This window comes from Schistosoma mansoni, chromosome W, assembly GCF_000237925.1.
Source record: "Schistosoma mansoni strain Puerto Rico chromosome W, complete genome".
Taxonomy (NCBI): domain Eukaryota; kingdom Metazoa; phylum Platyhelminthes; class Trematoda; order Strigeidida; family Schistosomatidae; genus Schistosoma; species Schistosoma mansoni.
In genome coordinates, this window is record NC_031502.1 from 40,938,508 (window position 1) to 40,956,966 (window position 18,459).

Below are 18,459 nucleotides of genomic sequence, written 5' to 3' on the forward strand. Positions count from 1 at the left end.
CACTCTCAGGATCACCACAAGAATTTAAATTAGACCCCACTAGAAATAATGATACCCAAAGGTCAAACAGCTGTCATCCTATTGGTGTATTGGCAAAACACACAAGACAATTCAAGCAGATGAACTAAATTCAGACAGGTCTCATCAAATTTATATTGCTTATTATTCAGTAGATAGTAGGTAACATTTTTATAAATTGATTGAAGCTTTGTGGTGGAGTCAGAAGACTCAATGACCTACATTAACCCTCATTATTTGTGTCAGTATAAAGTCCTAGTGAGGAATTCCGTCATTTCACTTCTTAAAGAAAGGAAAACTCCAGACATAAAGGAGTCGGTCTCGAATTCCTTAAAATTTTAAGTTTTCTACCAGATCACCGTTCACTATACAGTAACTTGTGTTAGATTATTTTAGAAAACTTCTGTAACATAAGGTAGATGAGTTGATAAGTCTTAGCCTCTCAACAGAATTAGTCAGTCACATCTACCATTTTTACCTCTGACTATCGATCAAACCTTGCACTGGTAACATTGAAGCGCATTTTTGGCCAGTTTGACGGAAGAACTTTCCACACAATCTTCGTCCCCACTTAGAGTGAGGAAACTTAGTATTTCCTCCCTCACTCCAAAAGGATAAGGACACTCTGGAGCGTATCAAATGGAGGGCCACGAAATCAGTTCAGGGACTGAAGTCCAAACCTTATGACGAGCGCCTATAATCGCTTAACCTTTACCCATTAGAGTATAGGCGCCTTAGAGGTGACCTCCAAATTGCTTACAGTGTCCTTACCACTTCTGAACATCCCCTTAAACACCTACTTAAGCTTAGTCCCAATACAAACCTAAGGAGTGACACCGAGAAACTGGAGACCCAACATAGCAGAACGGACTGTAGACACAACTTCTACTCCTTAAGAGTTGTTAAATGCTAGAATTCGCTGCCGACTGAGTTAGTCAAAGCAACTTCACATGAGTCCTCTAAAAGGAAGCTTGACCTATTCTTAAGGACCAAGGATAAAATCTTAATGTTATTTATCAATATCTTTTTTCCTTTATTGTCGTTTATATACCGAGGTTCCTGCCTGGATGTAATGGTGATTCACTGCTACTAGACACGGAAGCCCGTTAAGCAAAAGCTTCTTCTATTCCATCCACAACCATTTCAAAAGTTTTTTTAAAATACGTTTTGAAATTATCCTACTTGAGTCTCTGAAGTGTCCACAAGGTCCGATATAGCCAGTAACCACTTTACTTGTGAGTCGTTTATTGGGAGCGATAGGATACTGCAGGATTTGACAGTGAATATGTCGAGGATATGCAGCATTAATAGCGATAAAGTCTTAACCCACTACTTTTACATGGATCTCCAAAACTAATCAAACCAGCACTCGAGAACAAAGGGATCAGAGGACGTATTTATGTAATGATGGATGTGTCGAGATGCATTCAGCTAGATAGTCAACATGAGAGATGACCAGGACAAAGAATCCAAATGATTGGGCCCCCTCAGCTAGAGTATGTCTGTTAAAACTAATGACTAATTGACTCATGATCTCAAATCTATAAAATTGTTAAAATCTCTACAAAACCCCTTCTGATAATGATCATGTACTCACTAGTGACTGGCTCCATGAGGTATTTCCTGGAGTTCTAGTGAGAAGCAGTAACCAGTGGAGTTCAACCAGGTCTGTTGTGAGATAGTAACTCACTGATGACATTGGTGAATGGTTGCTCAATTTCGTGGATCAGTTGAAGTTAGACATTAACACTGTTGGATGCTGGCTCAGTGGTCTATCGGTTAAGGGCTCTGGCTCGAGACTGGTAGGTCCTGGGTTCGAATCTCGCGAGTGCGGGATCGTGGGTGAGCACTGCTGGGGAGTCCCACAATGGGACGAAACGGCCGTCCAGTGCTTCCAGGTTTTCCATGCTGGTCTAGCTTCAATTGACTCATGATCTCAACTCTATAAAACTAATGAGTCCATCATCAGTCTTGAAGAGTTATAAGACTGTCTTTTTCGGGGTTTTATTGACTAACAAAACAATAACACTTCCATGACTTCTTTGAAGAAATGATTCCAAAATAGTTAAGGCCAGAAGTCAATGGTGACTGAGTGGAAGAATATATTCGGAGAACAGGCGAAGGTACCTTTGCGTATAATTTTTAAGCCGTCTAGTTATCGGACTAAAGTGTGGTTTGATGCGGATGTTTCAGTGGGTGCCCCGCGCTAATGGTGTGTCCAGTAAAAAGGCATGGTCACCATTGCAGCGGTAAATAGATCCCCAAAATTGATTGCTCTGCAAGTTTTCGACATTGGATGCTGAGCGCATTAGTTTTAATGGTTTCACCTAGCTGAAAGAGCTTGGTCCTCATCAGATCACGAGTGGGTGTGCCGTGATTTATGTCTCCTACGACCGCTAGCCAGCTTAGATTGACGACCTCACGATATACCGATGATCATCAAGCATATCTCCTAATCTCTTCGCTTCTGACTTTTGATTTGACTGGGTCGGCATATTTCGATTTTAAAAGATGTTACTGGTTAGGGTGTTGTCAAACTTTCAAATACTTGTGGCGTCTTTACCATCGACTCCACAAAATTGTTAGTTTTAGGAAACGATTTTGGCCCACACTTAGTAAGACTCGAAATTCTTTTTAATAGGTACGTTTAGGTAAAGACACTCCATTTACTATTTTGTATTGTATGTTATCAAAATAGTAGACTTGGATTACGATATGATGGTGACCTATACCTCTAATGACTACCGGTTGTTGTGCTCAACATGGACATATAATTTTTTTAGCCGTGTCTTATCATCAATACTAGACATTGTTCTTCATAGTTCAATCCTATTACCAAAAAGCAGAGTAAATAACATTGTTACCCCGAGCTTTGAAACCTGGATAAGTTTTAGACCCTTTCACAATCTACAACTGTGGGAATAATAACCCGATGTCTGGAGGAAGAAACTAGCATAAACCCAGGATTTCAGCAAGATTCAAGGGACAACAAAAAGATAGAGCTACAACACAAAACCTACCGAAAAGACAAGTCTAACCGTGCTGGGATAAGTTATTGTTTATTTAATAGTCAAAACACAGAAAGTAAGTTGGATCACAACCATCTGAAATAGGTTATCTTTTTAGAAATCACGCAGTAGACAGTCAGATTTTCTGTAAGCATCGAAATCATACTGGATGCTATTACTAGAACGAATTGTTGTTAGAGATCCCTCACATAAGAGAACGTGGTAATAAAGAATAATGAGTTCTGGTGTGTAACACTGTGGAATAGGTTAGAATGACGGAAAGAGGAATTGAAGTTAAAATCGGGAAGACTGTTTAGTAAACTCAAAAGTGAACCCAGGGAATAGCGTGTTTAAGAACGTTGTCAACCTTATCTTTTACTATCTACTATTTTCCTTTTATTATTCTCGTTTTCCTCATAGAATGTCAGCCACTAGGTCACGAAGTAAAAGCCTGAGTTAGCATTTATATGCAGGGTTGGATAACGATACCGGCATAAAGTTGGAAAAATAAGTCTGAGTAGCTAGCGTAGGAGAATAACTCCAGTATTAATTACTGGTCATCTCTTCCTTAAGCATAAGGAGCCTGAAGCAAATAACATTGTCACAAAAAGTGCACATCGTGTCAGAGAGCAATGTTAGAGCGAGGTTACACGAGGACTATCTCCGAAACATCTTGAGTGAAAAATTCATATTAGTAATGTCTAGATAAGATGTAAACAGGTATCCTGTTTTATTCTAGCTAAAGTTTCAACGCTTACATTAAATATTCTACTGAGAAAGTATGCTGTAGATATCTACACTCCTCTATTTTAAATAATTATCATGTCTGTTTCTCAAGACTCCCGAAATATCGAGACAAAAAATTTGGCAAGTATCTGTCATCTACTATTCAGTGAAACCAACATAGTTTGTCATCTGAGGTTGATAAAGTTTAGAGCTCAATTGTCTAATCTGTTTGGAGAACATCATAAGAACTCCAGGCAATAAGTAGCATAGGCACTAACTCACCATCTGCAATACTTTTAAAATCTCACTGGCGGAAATGAGACGCACTCTTTATATTATTAAGAACTCTCTAGTTAAACGGGCTTCATCCTAGTAATTCCGTCCACAGTCTAACTTCAGCCCCGTACAAATCACTTTAAATGTCATCACACTACCTAACCTGTGAGGCTACTAACTCGTGAGAAAGTATTAGTGATGGCCCACAAATGCATATTGATTGGACTTTTTAGGTTTGGCCTGCACTCATTGTTTATTGTTCTAACGTTCACATCTGCTAATTGTAATCAATTAAAAACTACATCAAAGTATTCGACCGAATCAACACATCATTAACCGATTTACCTAAGGACACAAGATGGTTGCGTACAATTTTAGGTACCAGTGAACGTAACACGTTTCATAATTCAATCCCCTAACTAAGGATATTTGAAAAATCCATATAAATAGCAACTCATCGAAATATCACTTCTACGTAGAGAGCTTGATCCCTTCGTATTTTATGAACTGCAGTGTCTAAACCTCTCAAAATCAAACAAATGATATAACAATAATATCCGCCAGCCATGAACAGGTCATCACTCCGACAATATGAATTCGGAGTTCAACCAGAATAATGTAGTCGTTATAATGAGACATTCAGATGGTGAATTCCAAAGTGAATAGGGTCAATAGATAAAATAAAATAACCTCCACAATCCATATATTGATTATTGACATATTGATTATTGTTTCCAGTGCTGAACTACACACAGGAAGGATTGTAGTGGTACTGGTTCTAAACCTCACGGTTCTTGAATCTGAACATACGATAACTGAAAAGATTCACATCCAACGTCTAACATTTAAAGAAGGTCAGGAGAGTTTGTCACGAGAGCACTTGTTCGGTATGGCGTGCCTTGGCCGTGCAGGCGTGTCCACTATATGAAACGTTCTTTTCCCCGTTAAAATATATTATTCTATTTCTAGGCCAAACTTATTCTTCAGAAGAGCTTAACATCAGACTGCCTTCTGTTGCAACAGAATGACTCAGTATAAAAAACGATGTAACTTCCAATTGGGATCTTACAGATTCGGTAGTCAAATCGTGGCATATCTAGTTTTCAGATTAAGTCTGTTATTCCGGTAGCAAAGATAAATCCATTTAGTACCGACCTAGACAACAAGCTTACAGGATCAATCAACGATGAAACGCAGAGCATCACACGGCAAAATACGTTGAAATTTCTGATAGCTAGGAATGGTGAAGTGTGGAGCTTATAAACAGAAAAGTAATGATGTCGAATACAAGATTTAGCTTGCTGTAAATAGATTTCTTAAACAAGTTTCTATACTGTCGCCAACCCAATCTTTAGAAGACTATTGTGAAAACATATAAGTGGCCAACACTTGTAATCTATTCCCGAAAAATAAATCAATACAATTAGTATAAAAGTACGAAACGGAACAGTCACCCGCCACAGGGACGGTGGGCGTACGCACAGCAAAAGGTAAAAAAAGACAGTGCAAAATAAGTTGGTGTAAAGGCTAGTCATATTTATATCGAGCCCCTACGCAATTCATAATTGATATTTAGGCTAAAGAATAATGATAATGACCATTCTAAGGTTAAATGGGTCCCAAGTGAAGAGCTTTCAACTTAGATCATAATAGTTCATGAGATACCAGTAGATAACTCCTCACTTGCTTTTCCAAACTACCTTTGTACTACCTAATTTTTCATCTTGTCAGATAACCGGATGATCAATACAAAAATCGTATCTCCTTGCACCTATAAGTTTCCTCTTTCAACCCAGACACATATCCATTTGTGCGAACAGTTCTTTACTCCTGTCAATTAGGAATTAGACAGCTTAGCATTGTCCTAAGAAGGTCGATGGTTGTCAAGCCTGTTTCGAATAAACCCCACTGTAGCATAAAAAATATTAAGCGGTTTTGAATAATGTCGGCTAAAGTTTGGGTTCGGTTTCTATTAACTTGAACCTTATACTGTTCCCTGTGCGCCTTGGAAACCAGATTGTTTTTATTTTTTTCTGGCAGTCTGCTACCCTTATAACCTCTTTTACCATTCATCACCAAGTATTAAATTTTCAGTACACATTCGCAATCATTGGAGATCACTAGTGGTGTGAAAAAACTAATGGATTCTTTCCTGTTGATAAAAGAGTAGAATGTGATCAGAGGCTTTTTCCTAATAATTTGTGACTGCTTAACACCCAGAGTGCACAAAATGTTTCCAATCTCTTTCCTAACTAGCTATGTATATATTCTACTGAGGCAAGAATTCACCGTTCTGAGTCTGTAAACAATTCATCGACACTAATATAGAAGATTGATAAAGATATTAATGGCACTTGAGGTAAGTAATGTGATAGTGCCACTTGTGCACCTAATGGAAGTTCTGTGAAAACATCCGATTACAGAACGTGGGTAATATCAAACTTATTCCCTGAAAATCATGAAGGATAAAATCCCTCAGAACAGATGGCAGTCTGTAAGGGAACTTATGGCCGAAGATATTTCATTTGAAGCACTGAACATGACAGTCATCGCCAACAATTAATGGCCACGACGATACTTCGATACTCCGATAACCAGCCTAAAACAACGTGCTCCGGTAAGGCTTTCAGAACACGTGAAGTTTGACAAGTTGTTGGTTTCCACAAATGTCATTATGGTCTTTTTGACTATCCTTCCCAACATTTTAACTTCCACACTGGTGTGGCTGACAGGTCTATAGTTCCATGTAATTTGTCTTCAAACTGTCTCATGCATAGGAATGATGATTGCATCCTTCCAGAACACCTTAGTCAAGTGACACACTGAACATCACAGTCTGTGGGGCTGCGGTATATGATGCAATATGTTTCAGGATTTTGGGGTGTAATTCATTCGGTCCTGTTGACTTTTCCGTGTCTAAGGTGCTGGGAGCCTTAAGTATTTCGTCTTGACCGAAGTCCATGGTGAGCAGACGGTTTCTTGACTCTGTATTCGGGTTTAGTTCCTTGTATAGAGGAGATTCCTGAGTGAAAACTGCCCCAAAATAGTTTGCCATAGACTCTATTTTTTCTTGATCGTCCTTTATTAATTCAGATTCACTTCCTTCCCAAACTAGGTAAGGAATCCAATGCTGCATCCTTGTATTTGTAATTTATGCACGAGAATAGTCTCTTAGGTTGCTGAAGTGCAGTTTGTGCCAACTGCATTTCATATTTCCTCTGAGATACTCGGATTTTAATTATGTACTTGTTTCTTACCGATCCGTTGCGTTCCATTGTACTTGCTGTGCTAAGGCTGATGGCGACACTCCGACATTAGTTCTTTTATGTCTTAATAAACGTCGGATATCCTGGCCTATCCAGGGATGGCCGAGTTTCTACTTCTTTGAGACTGTCCAGGGTATACAAGGTTGAGTTACCCGATTGCATAACTGCCTGAAATGTGTCCATGCCTCTTTTATTGATGCCTTTGAGTTAATTTCCCAGTCTTCAGTCAATGCTGAAGAGTTGGTTGCCTCCATTCTGCCCTCGATATGTTAAGACGAGCTGGCTTTTCTGAGTACTTTCAGAATCCACCTTTTGTCTTATTATATAAAGCTTACAGATGCCAACTAATGAGACTGTTTCTGTGAGTAGCTGGCTTATCAAGGACTTGATGTGACTGAGATCGTGCTCAAGTATAGCCTTTAGTTCTTTATCGAAAGGTTCTCTTAATTTATGAGAAATGACTGACCTATCAGTGAGGTCTATCTTAACACGCTGTGGAATTTCAATTCCTGAGATCATCTCTTTCCTGCAATCCATTTCCTATTTGGTGTCAATAGCAGAGGTCACATTCTGTCCGCTTACTTTTCTTTTCCTGGGTGTGACTATGGGCCACCCATTCACTTATTTTGTCTCTTGATCACATACTTTACACAGCTCAGACTTGGCTTCCCCAGAGTTTGTTTTGCGTTGATATGTAAGTCCGGAAGTGAAACCGTAGATTCACATGCTTTGGTACTGTCTATAACTAGTTTCATCTCAGCGCTCTTTTCCTTTTTCCTTATGACCATACCTACATCAGTATGCCTGTTATCTGCCTTCCTGATGGAATCCAGCTTTATGGTCTTATTTAAATCCAGAAGTGGGTCCATGATAACACTCTCTACTTCCTCGAAAGTGGAGTTCTGCTCATCTACTGCCGCCTGTTTATCTGAGGACGATTTTCTAGCTATGTTCAGCAATTCAATCGCCTCTAGAATCAGCAGAGGCTTTGTAGAACAACATGTTTGCACAGCCAGAGTGATAATGTCTTGCAGCACCTTTTATATGCAGCCAGTGTGATTCCGGTGTACATATTGTGATACCACTTATTGCAGTTATCACATCGCATTCCATTATTGATGAGGTAATAGCATACAGGCCTGCCACAACGATGTCTAACGTGCGCCATAAATTTGTTTTGTGACTTCACAGAGAAAACTGATGTCTAGATAGGGTGTCTTTTGAGGCTTGATTTGCGTCAGACACACAAGCAAAAACTGAGGTATTTATATAACTGTACTGAACAACAATAAAACGACGAAAAATCCGACTTCGGAGGCTACAAAAATGACTTTAAAATCTGTGTATACAATAACTACTCAAAGATATACTCAACGAGGAAAAATGAATGCCAGTGCCTTTAATTTTTTGTATCTGTACTCGAGAAGTTCAGATGATAAACCTCTAGAAAAAAGAGAGTACTTTTGAGGATTACTTTAGCTGAAACAAATTCAATTAAAGCAATAATATTAGTCTTGATGCGTAATTGAACGATCCATTCCGTAAAATATACTCAGAGGAAAAATAACAATGTCCTTTTCAAAAGGCGTGCGGTCACAACCTAGGAATCTCAGAAATAACTCAATTTAACCAAGAAGTATTAGATAAGCACGAACAAATGTATTGTATTTGGAATTCAAAATTAGACGGTCATCAGTTACAAAGGAATCGTTAGCTCGTACAAACACTACACTATCTCAATAATATAGAATAAGACGCTTCAACATGAGTCCTCCCGCTCGTTATAAATTATGAGGTAATCTATCACTGGCTTACCGTACACCGAGTGATGACTTCTCGTACAAATAACCCTCTCTTTTTATAATAAGGACAGACCCACTGCGGAGACACTCTCGAAACGTCCGAAGGCTAGAATAAAGTCTTTCATGTCAGGAGTTTCGCTTCCCGCATCACATCGCGAATTACTGAAACTATTTCATTAGAACAAGTAAAATCAAATCCTTCTGTTAATAAACTTTAGGCGAGGTTGGAAAACTTAGATATTGCAAACCGTGAAAGTTTAAATACATCACCCCCGAAAACTGATCAGGTTGTTTGTTCCCACTAAAAAGCTTTGTTTTGGATGCGCGTAAGTTGTTCGTCTTTGTAAACGCGCTGGATTAAACATGCCCACTATGATGATCATAGCTCACCATTCGTTTATTAATGGGAGTGGATAGTTATGGGAAATTCTAATTCGTCTAATAATGATCAAAACAGTTGGATCACGGTTACTCCTGTGAGTGTTTTTTTGGTGAATTTATCATATAAACAAAGCTGGTCATCTGTCGACAGCTTTGTTGTTAGACGTGACTAAATTTGGACACACGTCTAGAATGTGTCAATGGTAAACACTTTGAATGGGGATACACAAGGTTATACTCACTACTCCGATCAGATGGTCTTTTTTGTCAGATATATAGTTATCTCAATGTTTATAGACTAGGCATCTGTTTTCTTTATAGAAAGTGCTACTTGCATTTCCTCTCGCTCAGTTTGATCCTCATTTTGAATGCGACCACAAATCTAAACTTTGTTGCTCAGGCACGTAATACTTCCAGCTCTAGATCTTAATTTCGAAACTTTGTGAAGTCTTCTCAACCTAAGCAACCAAAATGAAAGGAATAAAAACGAGCTTTGAAGAAAAACTGGGGTAATTCCTTCAGAAAGTCTGTATAAATATAAGTGACTGGACACTAGTTTTTCGACGTTTACGTCATTCCGGAGTTAAAAGTGCTAATTTTCCTCCATTATGCTCCATTAAAGAATGTCTCGATAGTCTTTTTTTCCCAAAAATCGACAGACCAGTCATCAGCTGCTTTAGTACTTAAGAATATCTGTAACCCGACAGGGCAATCAAATTTTCTACGCACTCGACATAAAAGAGTGATTTATATGAGGACAATTTATTACCGCGTTTAACATAATTAGTTGCTAATGTTATTTGCATACAGGTGACAGTTGAATATCAACATTGTAGCTGACAAATGATTATTTTTAATCATACTCTAAAAAATGTATATAATGCGAGGTTTATTAAACGTATAAGTCTTAGTTCAGAAGAAATACTGATGAGTACTATTATATGTCTGCTATATTTAGTTCATTTACATGCACTGGATGCAATTGAGAACGTAACTGTAATGTCATTCCGCACATAACTTAGAATTACTCGAAATGTACCTGTGATTCTCATCCACCAAACAATTCTGTGATAGTTGTGGCAGACTATTTATTTATTTATTTATTTAATCACATACATATTGGTACAAAGGGCACCGGATACATATGCGCATACATATGTGGCAGACTAAGAAAGTTTTCTATACGAAATGGCTAAAATACCTAGTCAAACTGCATTTTACTCCATACTTTAATCTCAGGAGATCTAATTTTAGTAAACAGTGGGCCCATGTCCTGTTCGAGGTGCTTCTGGATAAATGTGCCATCCATACATGGATAAGCATCTAGCTAGTTTTGTCCAGATCATATGGTTACATTTCTCATATTTTAGCCTGATCCTAATGGCTCTTCCCAGAGTTTTACCTTCAGTGAAGACTAGACAAATATTTGGTCCCGTGGATTATTCACTGAGTTAACTAAATTAAGTCGCAAAGTGCTATAAGTAATCAAGTCTTAACACCAGTTAATGAAGTCACTAGATGCTAGTTAGTGTGTATTTTCTGTCGTACGATGAATACTCAATCGACCTAACATATTTAATTAAAGTTACAGTTGTTAAAATTCTACAAGCTCTAGCTCTAAAGAATGCCATTGCATTAGCGTGATTACTAACTACCATAAGGTCTATTTACTTCATTATACCACCTGTTTAGTCTTTCTGTCTGATTCTTATTGGGCCGCAAATTATGTAACATCCATAGGAGACAATTAATACAACACAAAAGCGTTCATGCAACAAAAGTGATTTAGTTAGCATCATTCTGAGTCCTGAAAATTATTCTTTCTTGTTCCTCGTAACTTCAACCGAAACCCATGGGTTTATCACGCAGTCAGCATTATAGATGAGAAAATGCCCTACAGTACTGATTTCCAAAGTAAACATAAATGTTTTTACTGAGTGTTCTTTTATATTTATTTTTAACCTAAGAATGACGCTTCTGCGCCTATGTTTGAACCATCACTTCGGTCTGTAGTAGAAAGACGACCTATTTTCCCCTCTAAAAATTCGCTCAATAATGGTCAAGCATCCAATTCTATGCTTCCAGCAGCGATAGCACCAGATTCTTCACAAAGCTTTGATCAGATACGCTACCAACCCTGTAATGCTAATTATGTTTCCGATGTAGTTCAGCAGATCAAGGGAGCGAAACGGACAAATGATTTCGTAGGTGTTCCAGTGACTATTGGAGATAAATCGTCTATTGGAAATTCATCATGTCTACCTAACACTCATCAGTCAACGAACTTCTCACCAACTCAACAGCCTGCTAACTTCCTAAACAATTCAGTTGCACATATGCGAAATAATCCATCACATAATTCACCCCAGATACCTACAGAAGGGCAGTTTGTTGCTTTACATGATTATGTTAAACGTGTAGATGATGATTTGAATATGACCAAAGGACAAATATTCAATATACTCGATAATTCACACTGTGATTGGTGGTATGCGGAATGTGTATCTACTGGTAATCGAGGATATGTACCCAAAAATCATTTAGCAGCTGTTACCAGTTTGGAATCCAATGAGTAAGTAAACTTTTGACCTTTACTTTCTGGTAGAACTTCCATTAGTTTGTATGACTTTGTTGAAGTTATCTTATGGAGTCCAATTATCATCGGTGATATTTGAATAGGAATAAGCTCTTTAAATTTTCATGACATCTTAATCGCTATTTAGGCAAGTTAAAGATATCAGTTAATCATCAGAGTAATTGATTGTTTTTTGTTTGATTGAGTTTATGTGTGTTGGAATGAGCTATTCACTGAATTCTATCTTGCACAAAGTTCCCCACTATGTAAATCTTTTATTTTACCAGCGCTGTGTGAAATCCGTGCTGCCATATATTAGTATAAATATTAGTGACTACTAATCATTATAAGACAGATTATTCATAAATGACAACTATCCTGTCTAGTATTCATGAGTTTTTAATTCTTCATTCGGTATTACCTAGTTTCCATCAACTCCAAGACAAATGTCAGGTGAAGTAAAAAACAAAGGATTGTTATATTTCAGCCATTTGACCAATCAGTGAGCCATACTCAATGTGAAACCTGGCACATGTACATCTGTTCATATCTCCGCACCCCATTAGCGTACCAAGATGAAATTGTCAGGACAAGTTCCAGATTATTAGAGGTATTAACAGTATTGGTAGTAAAAGAGATTAGAGGTCAAAGATGCGACTCAGGAAAAAAAACGGACCAGTAAAACGAAGATTTAGGAGCTTAGGATATAAAAAAAAGACATAGTGATTCCATCTGCGTCATTGAGAACGATTTTGAGCCATGTCACACAAAATGTCTAACGATTGGTTGCGGTAATCAGGGGGACGTTAGTCAGATTGTTTACACCTACCCACATGACTCAGTCCAATATTCAATGTCTTTATTGATTTAAGCCATGTTTTGCCTTGACTACACCTATGATTATGGAGGCTAGTATTTTAAACACTACATTAATCATGCTGATTCCTCTGTGAATATCGCAAGAGGGTTTTTATCCGTTCTCTTAAACTGGAACGATCGGCTATTGAGACCAGTCAGATGAGATTGAGTTCAGTTTTTAGATTCTAGCTACTCTCGGTCAAACTAGCAACTAAAACGGAACCACTCTCCTTACGGATCTTTAAGTTCAATCCATCAGGCCCTACTGTTCCCCCTCGCTTTATATTAATTATGGCTCTTTCTACTTCATTGATAGGTTCTGTTGGTACAACACGATACAGTTTATTCGGATTATTTGTTGTATTAGTTATATGTGGGCGAGAAGATATTGATTAGTTTTTTGCTTAGTCAGACTAGTAGATAGTCTGTCAGGTACTAGAGGAGTTATATATTCTCTTACCCTTATTATTATTGATTGTTGTCGGTTTTTGATGTGGAAATATACTTACATTCTAGTCGGGCTAGTCACGTGTTCTTGATCTGAGTTATGTTGAAGTCCTGTAGAATAGACACTAGGAGGGAATCTAGTGTAGCTATTTGTCTAAGGCAACTTAGCGTCCCATTCGTGTACACGAGAAAAACAGCGTTATAACAATTAGCTCAATGAATTTCGAATAATCTGACCACATTTATACTTCTTAGGATACTTATAATTAGGAAATAAACCCAACTAGACAAATTAAAAGATGCGAGAAAATAAAGTGAAAAAAAAAGAATCAGTACTACTAGGATAGTTTCAAGATGAAAACAAACTTATTGAGCACATGAAGAGGATTTGAGTCGTCGTATGATCAAGGCTTCAACAAACCTTAATATGGACCCCTGAGGACTCATACAACACTACGTCGTCTGATTTGACATCAATCCTATGACCCGTCTTAGCCAAATATCTCACAGTAAAGGGAGACGTTAATAAAAGTGATGGAATTTAACAAGTATTTGTGTGATCAAATTGTTTAAAACTTGTTGGGTTTAATATATCACGTATTTTGGGTAAACTCCGTCTTCTCACCTAACTACTTAAATTTATCAAAAGACTAACCTTTAAATAAAATAATCTGTTTTTTATGTAGCCAATATTTTTGTTTTGAAGTTGAAGATATAAATCATCTCGATTGAATATCAACTGAATAATATTATGAATTGACGTCCTTTTTAATCAATTCTTCAAAGTCATAATTTATCGGGATGTCGCTATTTCTTCATTAGTGTAGCATACAATAATGTCATAGTATAATACTTGTATTCTTCATCGTTTGTTGATGGGTTCTTCATTGTTGGGAGCTATGTTTACTTATTCTCAATGTTTAAACGAGTTGTTTTTCTCATTATCAGTGAGGAAACCGGATTTGTTTACATTTTTTAGCGATGAATTATAAGACAAGTAACATGAAGTGTGTCCATCGTTTCGTTTTCTTTGTGAATATATATTTATTTGTATCGCTGATTTTTTAAATCTGTGAATTGTAGATGGTATTTTGGAGAATTGAAACGTATTGAAGCTGAACATTATCTTCAACTCCCGGGAAATGATCATGGCTCTTTTTTGGTTCGAATCAGTGAATCTCAATCCAGTGAATATTCTTTATCAGGTTGGTAAACTTACATGATTGAAAAATACCCACTAATTTTGCATTAGGGCGAAACAAAAAATTCTACTCAGCTTTGTTTTCCTTGTAAATGTATTAGTAGCGAATCAGTTTTGCTCTATGTTTTAAGGTTTTTTGCTAAAGTAACGAAAGTCAAGTTTATTACACAATGTTTACTTCCGACGACAATTTTATCTATGTAAAAGCTAGTAATACTACTACTAATACTCAGCGACCTATACTAAAACAGATGTTTTGGGATTTAGACGTGTAACTTAATTGCTGAATAGTGATTGTTTTAGCTACTAAGTCATTACTTCCATTAGCTAAGTCACATTAATGGTTTGTAAATAAACTAGGTCTTCAAAATAAATTGTACATGTTCAAAATTTCTTTAAATGGACTGGGTTTCAAGGTTTTATTTTGAAAGGAATTAACAAAAGTTGGCGAGGTTTATTTTGGCAAATTATCATAAAGTTCGATTCTAAAGTGTGGGGTTCCATTTTGTACATAGGTGACGCTCGACGGGATTGTACACTCATCAATCTGTAATAGTAAGTGGTGCTTTGGCAAAGATGCACCTCAGAAAATGCGAATATCATTGTTTACATATCGATATATTGAAAATGACTTGTTCTTTTAATCATTATATATATATTACACAAACACTGCCCCGACGTGCGGTGTTTTATGGTGTAGGAGTAGGTTGGAAGAAAGCTAGGGGTGGCCAGACCAAAACATGGCACAAATCCATGAAGTCACTGACAAGTGGACTGAGCCATACTGGTAGGTGTAGACTACCTGGTTGGGATCCGCGAGGTAATAGAAACCGATGGTTAAAGACCCTAAATGACACGGCTCAAAATCGCTTGCAATGGCAAAGGTGCATCCACTCTTTGTGTTCTGCCAAATTCTAATCTTCTGAATTCTTCATGTTACTATCCTTTTTCTCCTTCCAAATTTATTTCACTGTATTACACTCCTTGAATAACGTTTTCAAACCCTAATCTTTCCTATTACTGCTTATACTCTTACTACCTCTACCACTATGGGATTTGAATCGACAACTGCATCTCCGTGTTAATGTAGTGTAGCAACTCGAACTGATGTACGTACGCTCGAAGTTCTACGTTGTTGTTGACTGATAGTACTTGTAAACCTATACAAAAATCTACTAAATTTCTGTTACCTTAAGTGAAACTATTGAATCAATTGAGAATTGTTGCACATATTGTGTTTTATAAGTGAAGTTCTCCTGCAAAATTATTGAATGTTGAATTTATCAATGGAACCTCTCGTTCATCTTTGGTAGCGTTTACCGACAGTTTTAAACATTGGAGTTGGAAATTGTCTTTAACATTTTGGACGTTTCTTCCTCACCGATTTCAGCATCATTTGTATCATTGTACACCATATCTACTTTTATTAAGCGGTTTCAAAATTATCTGTCGCTTTCCATGCGCTTACTAAAAGAGACATAGTATGTATATACAACCTCTAAACCCTCTCTAAAGCTATCTGCTCATTCTGGCTAGCTTGTTGCATATCAGCCACTTTCAGACTAATGCGTCGTATAAATGAAAATTCTATGCTAGTTTAGATTGTACCGTCTTCACTATACTTTTTAAAAGTATTACAGATTACACCTGTTCAGATTTTTTTTTGGCTTCTAATAGTTGTTTTCATAAAATATCCTGAGATAATAAGTGATTAAGAGTAAAGTTCATGAAGTTGGTGATTTCATTTTATATTTGTAAATGTGATACGATGCCCAAAGATTAAACTCAACAGTCAAGTATTAATTGGTTGAAGAATAAGTGACCTACAAGCTACTTTCCTGCAATCTCTTATGATATTTCATCATTACTATTTCGTGTCCATATTTTGCATACAAGCATATTATTTAATTATATTAAAAAAACTACTCATATGGCTAGTGGTCTTGTCTTTTATTTTTGGTCGTTTGGGAGCCTAATTCATTAATACAGTCTCGTGAGCATCCATCACTCGGCTACATTATATCATTGTGTCCATGTGTCGATCATCATCCTATTCACCCATTTGATCACTCGAAATTTCGTCTAATCAAATAACAAAAATCTTCCATAACAAAATGATTATTAACGTTTAATCTTATGCTTCGGAAAACCGTTTTGGAAAAGTACTTCCTTTGCGGTGTTCCATCCGATTTAAATAATTAATTGTATTGTCTTAATGTCTGATGTTAATGCTGTCGGTTATCAAGGTATTCCAATTTTAATTTGATCTGGACCTTAGTGTAACCTAGTCACTGAACTCATTTTCTTGTAATCAGTTCTAGGCTGCCCCTTGATATATCAATTAGTAATGGCATTTAACCATCTAGAGTATTGTAAATGAAATTGTGTTCGAACCTAGAACCAAATGGTCAAACATAGAGTAGTTTAATAAATAACTCATTGCTCCATGAAATTTGATGCATATTTCCAGTGACAATCAAATTTTTACTATTCGTCAACGCCCATCTTTCTAGATTTAATCAAATTACTACCTGCCATTATTTAGAAAATTGAATTAAAATTGATAAATCATAACTCATCTGATGGTTATTTATTCTACTGAACTTTCATTATCTCCGTTTACATCAACCGCTTTTCCTTGAATACGACTATCTTCATTGAAATAATCTCTTTCCATTTTCTGTAACTTGTTTTTCTTCAGTAGTAATTGTAGTAGTCGTCCAGTCTACGCTAATAAAATAATCTTATGAATGAATTCCGAGAATTGTCCACTATCAAGGAATACTTGAGAAAAAACATATTTTAATCGTTCATCTCATGTATATTGGGATTATTTATTTGTGGAATTACTTTTATTATCCAACTATTCCTTAATTGTACATTTAGTAAATGTACACTAACTTTTGGATAGGGGACTTATTTGTCAGTTGAAATTGTTTATAAATGTCAACCAGATTTCCATTTTGTTTCTTATTGGTTTATTCACTATACGATCTGTATGTTTCCACTATTTGTTTTGTATATGCCGCTTTACTATGGGTGATTCATCTAGTCACTTTTATTTGTATTCACAGTCACAGTGAAAATCAACTAGCTTAACAATTATTGATGAAAATGGTTTAATTGCTTTTTTTTATTTGTCTTATAGATATTTTGCAGAAATATTATGTTTGTAGAAAGGCTTTCATACAATTATACTATTGTCTCTGTATGCTGTTTTTTAGGTGGTTTATTCTAGTTGGAAATTCCGTACTCTTTATGGATTTTATTTCTGTTGGTTAATTTTCAAATTTATTGATCGTTATGAGCCAACAAAACTAATGATCATTTCTTTGAGAAATTAGTATCCGGTGTACTTTGTCATTCAGTCGCTACATCATCAGTATACTTTCAGGTCTTATCGTATTTCTTAACGACTCGTCAACTATCATACACATTTGTAACGATCTTCCATAAAGTTGAAGTTCGATCATCAAAAAACTTAGCTTACTTACTTACGCCTGTTACTCCCAATGAAGCATAGGCTACCGACCAGCATTCTCCAACCCACTCTGTCCTGGGAATTCCTTTCTAGTTCTATCCAATTTCTGTTCATTTTTCTCATATCTGTCTCCATTTCTCGGCGTAATGTGTTCTTTGGTCTTGCTCTTTTCCGTTGGCCTTGGGGATTCCGTGCGGGGGCTTGCCTTATTACGCAGTTGGGTGTGTGGTGTGGTCTACTTATACCCATATAAGTAGTATATGGTGTTGGTCAGACATAGAATGTATTTTGGCAGAAGACCGATGAGGAAAGAACTGAAACGAAGCGCAATCGGTTGGAAAATGCACGAACAATGGAATTAGAGAAGAAACAGTGAAGATTGAGACTATTGGTTGTTAATTTGCCAAAATACATTCTATG

The 18,459-nt window shown here is 36.8% G+C and overlaps 1 protein-coding gene across 1 annotated transcript in view; it reads left to right on the plus strand.

Annotated features, from left to right (window-relative positions):
* Nucleotides 1-9,442: 9,442 nt before the first annotated feature.
* Smp_151300 (putative proto-oncogene tyrosine-protein kinase src) overlaps nt 9,443-18,459 on the plus strand; it is a gene marked incomplete at its 3' end in the record, with an annotated part of 22,419 nt that continues 13,402 nt past the window's right edge. Inside the window, exons 1-3 of the mRNA XM_018789708.1 lie at nt 9,443-9,572; nt 11,445-12,049; nt 14,441-14,562. Of these exons, the coding sequence (XP_018655124.1) occupies nt 9,516-9,572; nt 11,445-12,049; nt 14,441-14,562 (784 nt within the window). The 5' untranslated portion in view covers nt 9,443-9,515. The remainder of the gene's footprint in view (nt 9,573-11,444; nt 12,050-14,440; nt 14,563-18,459) is intronic.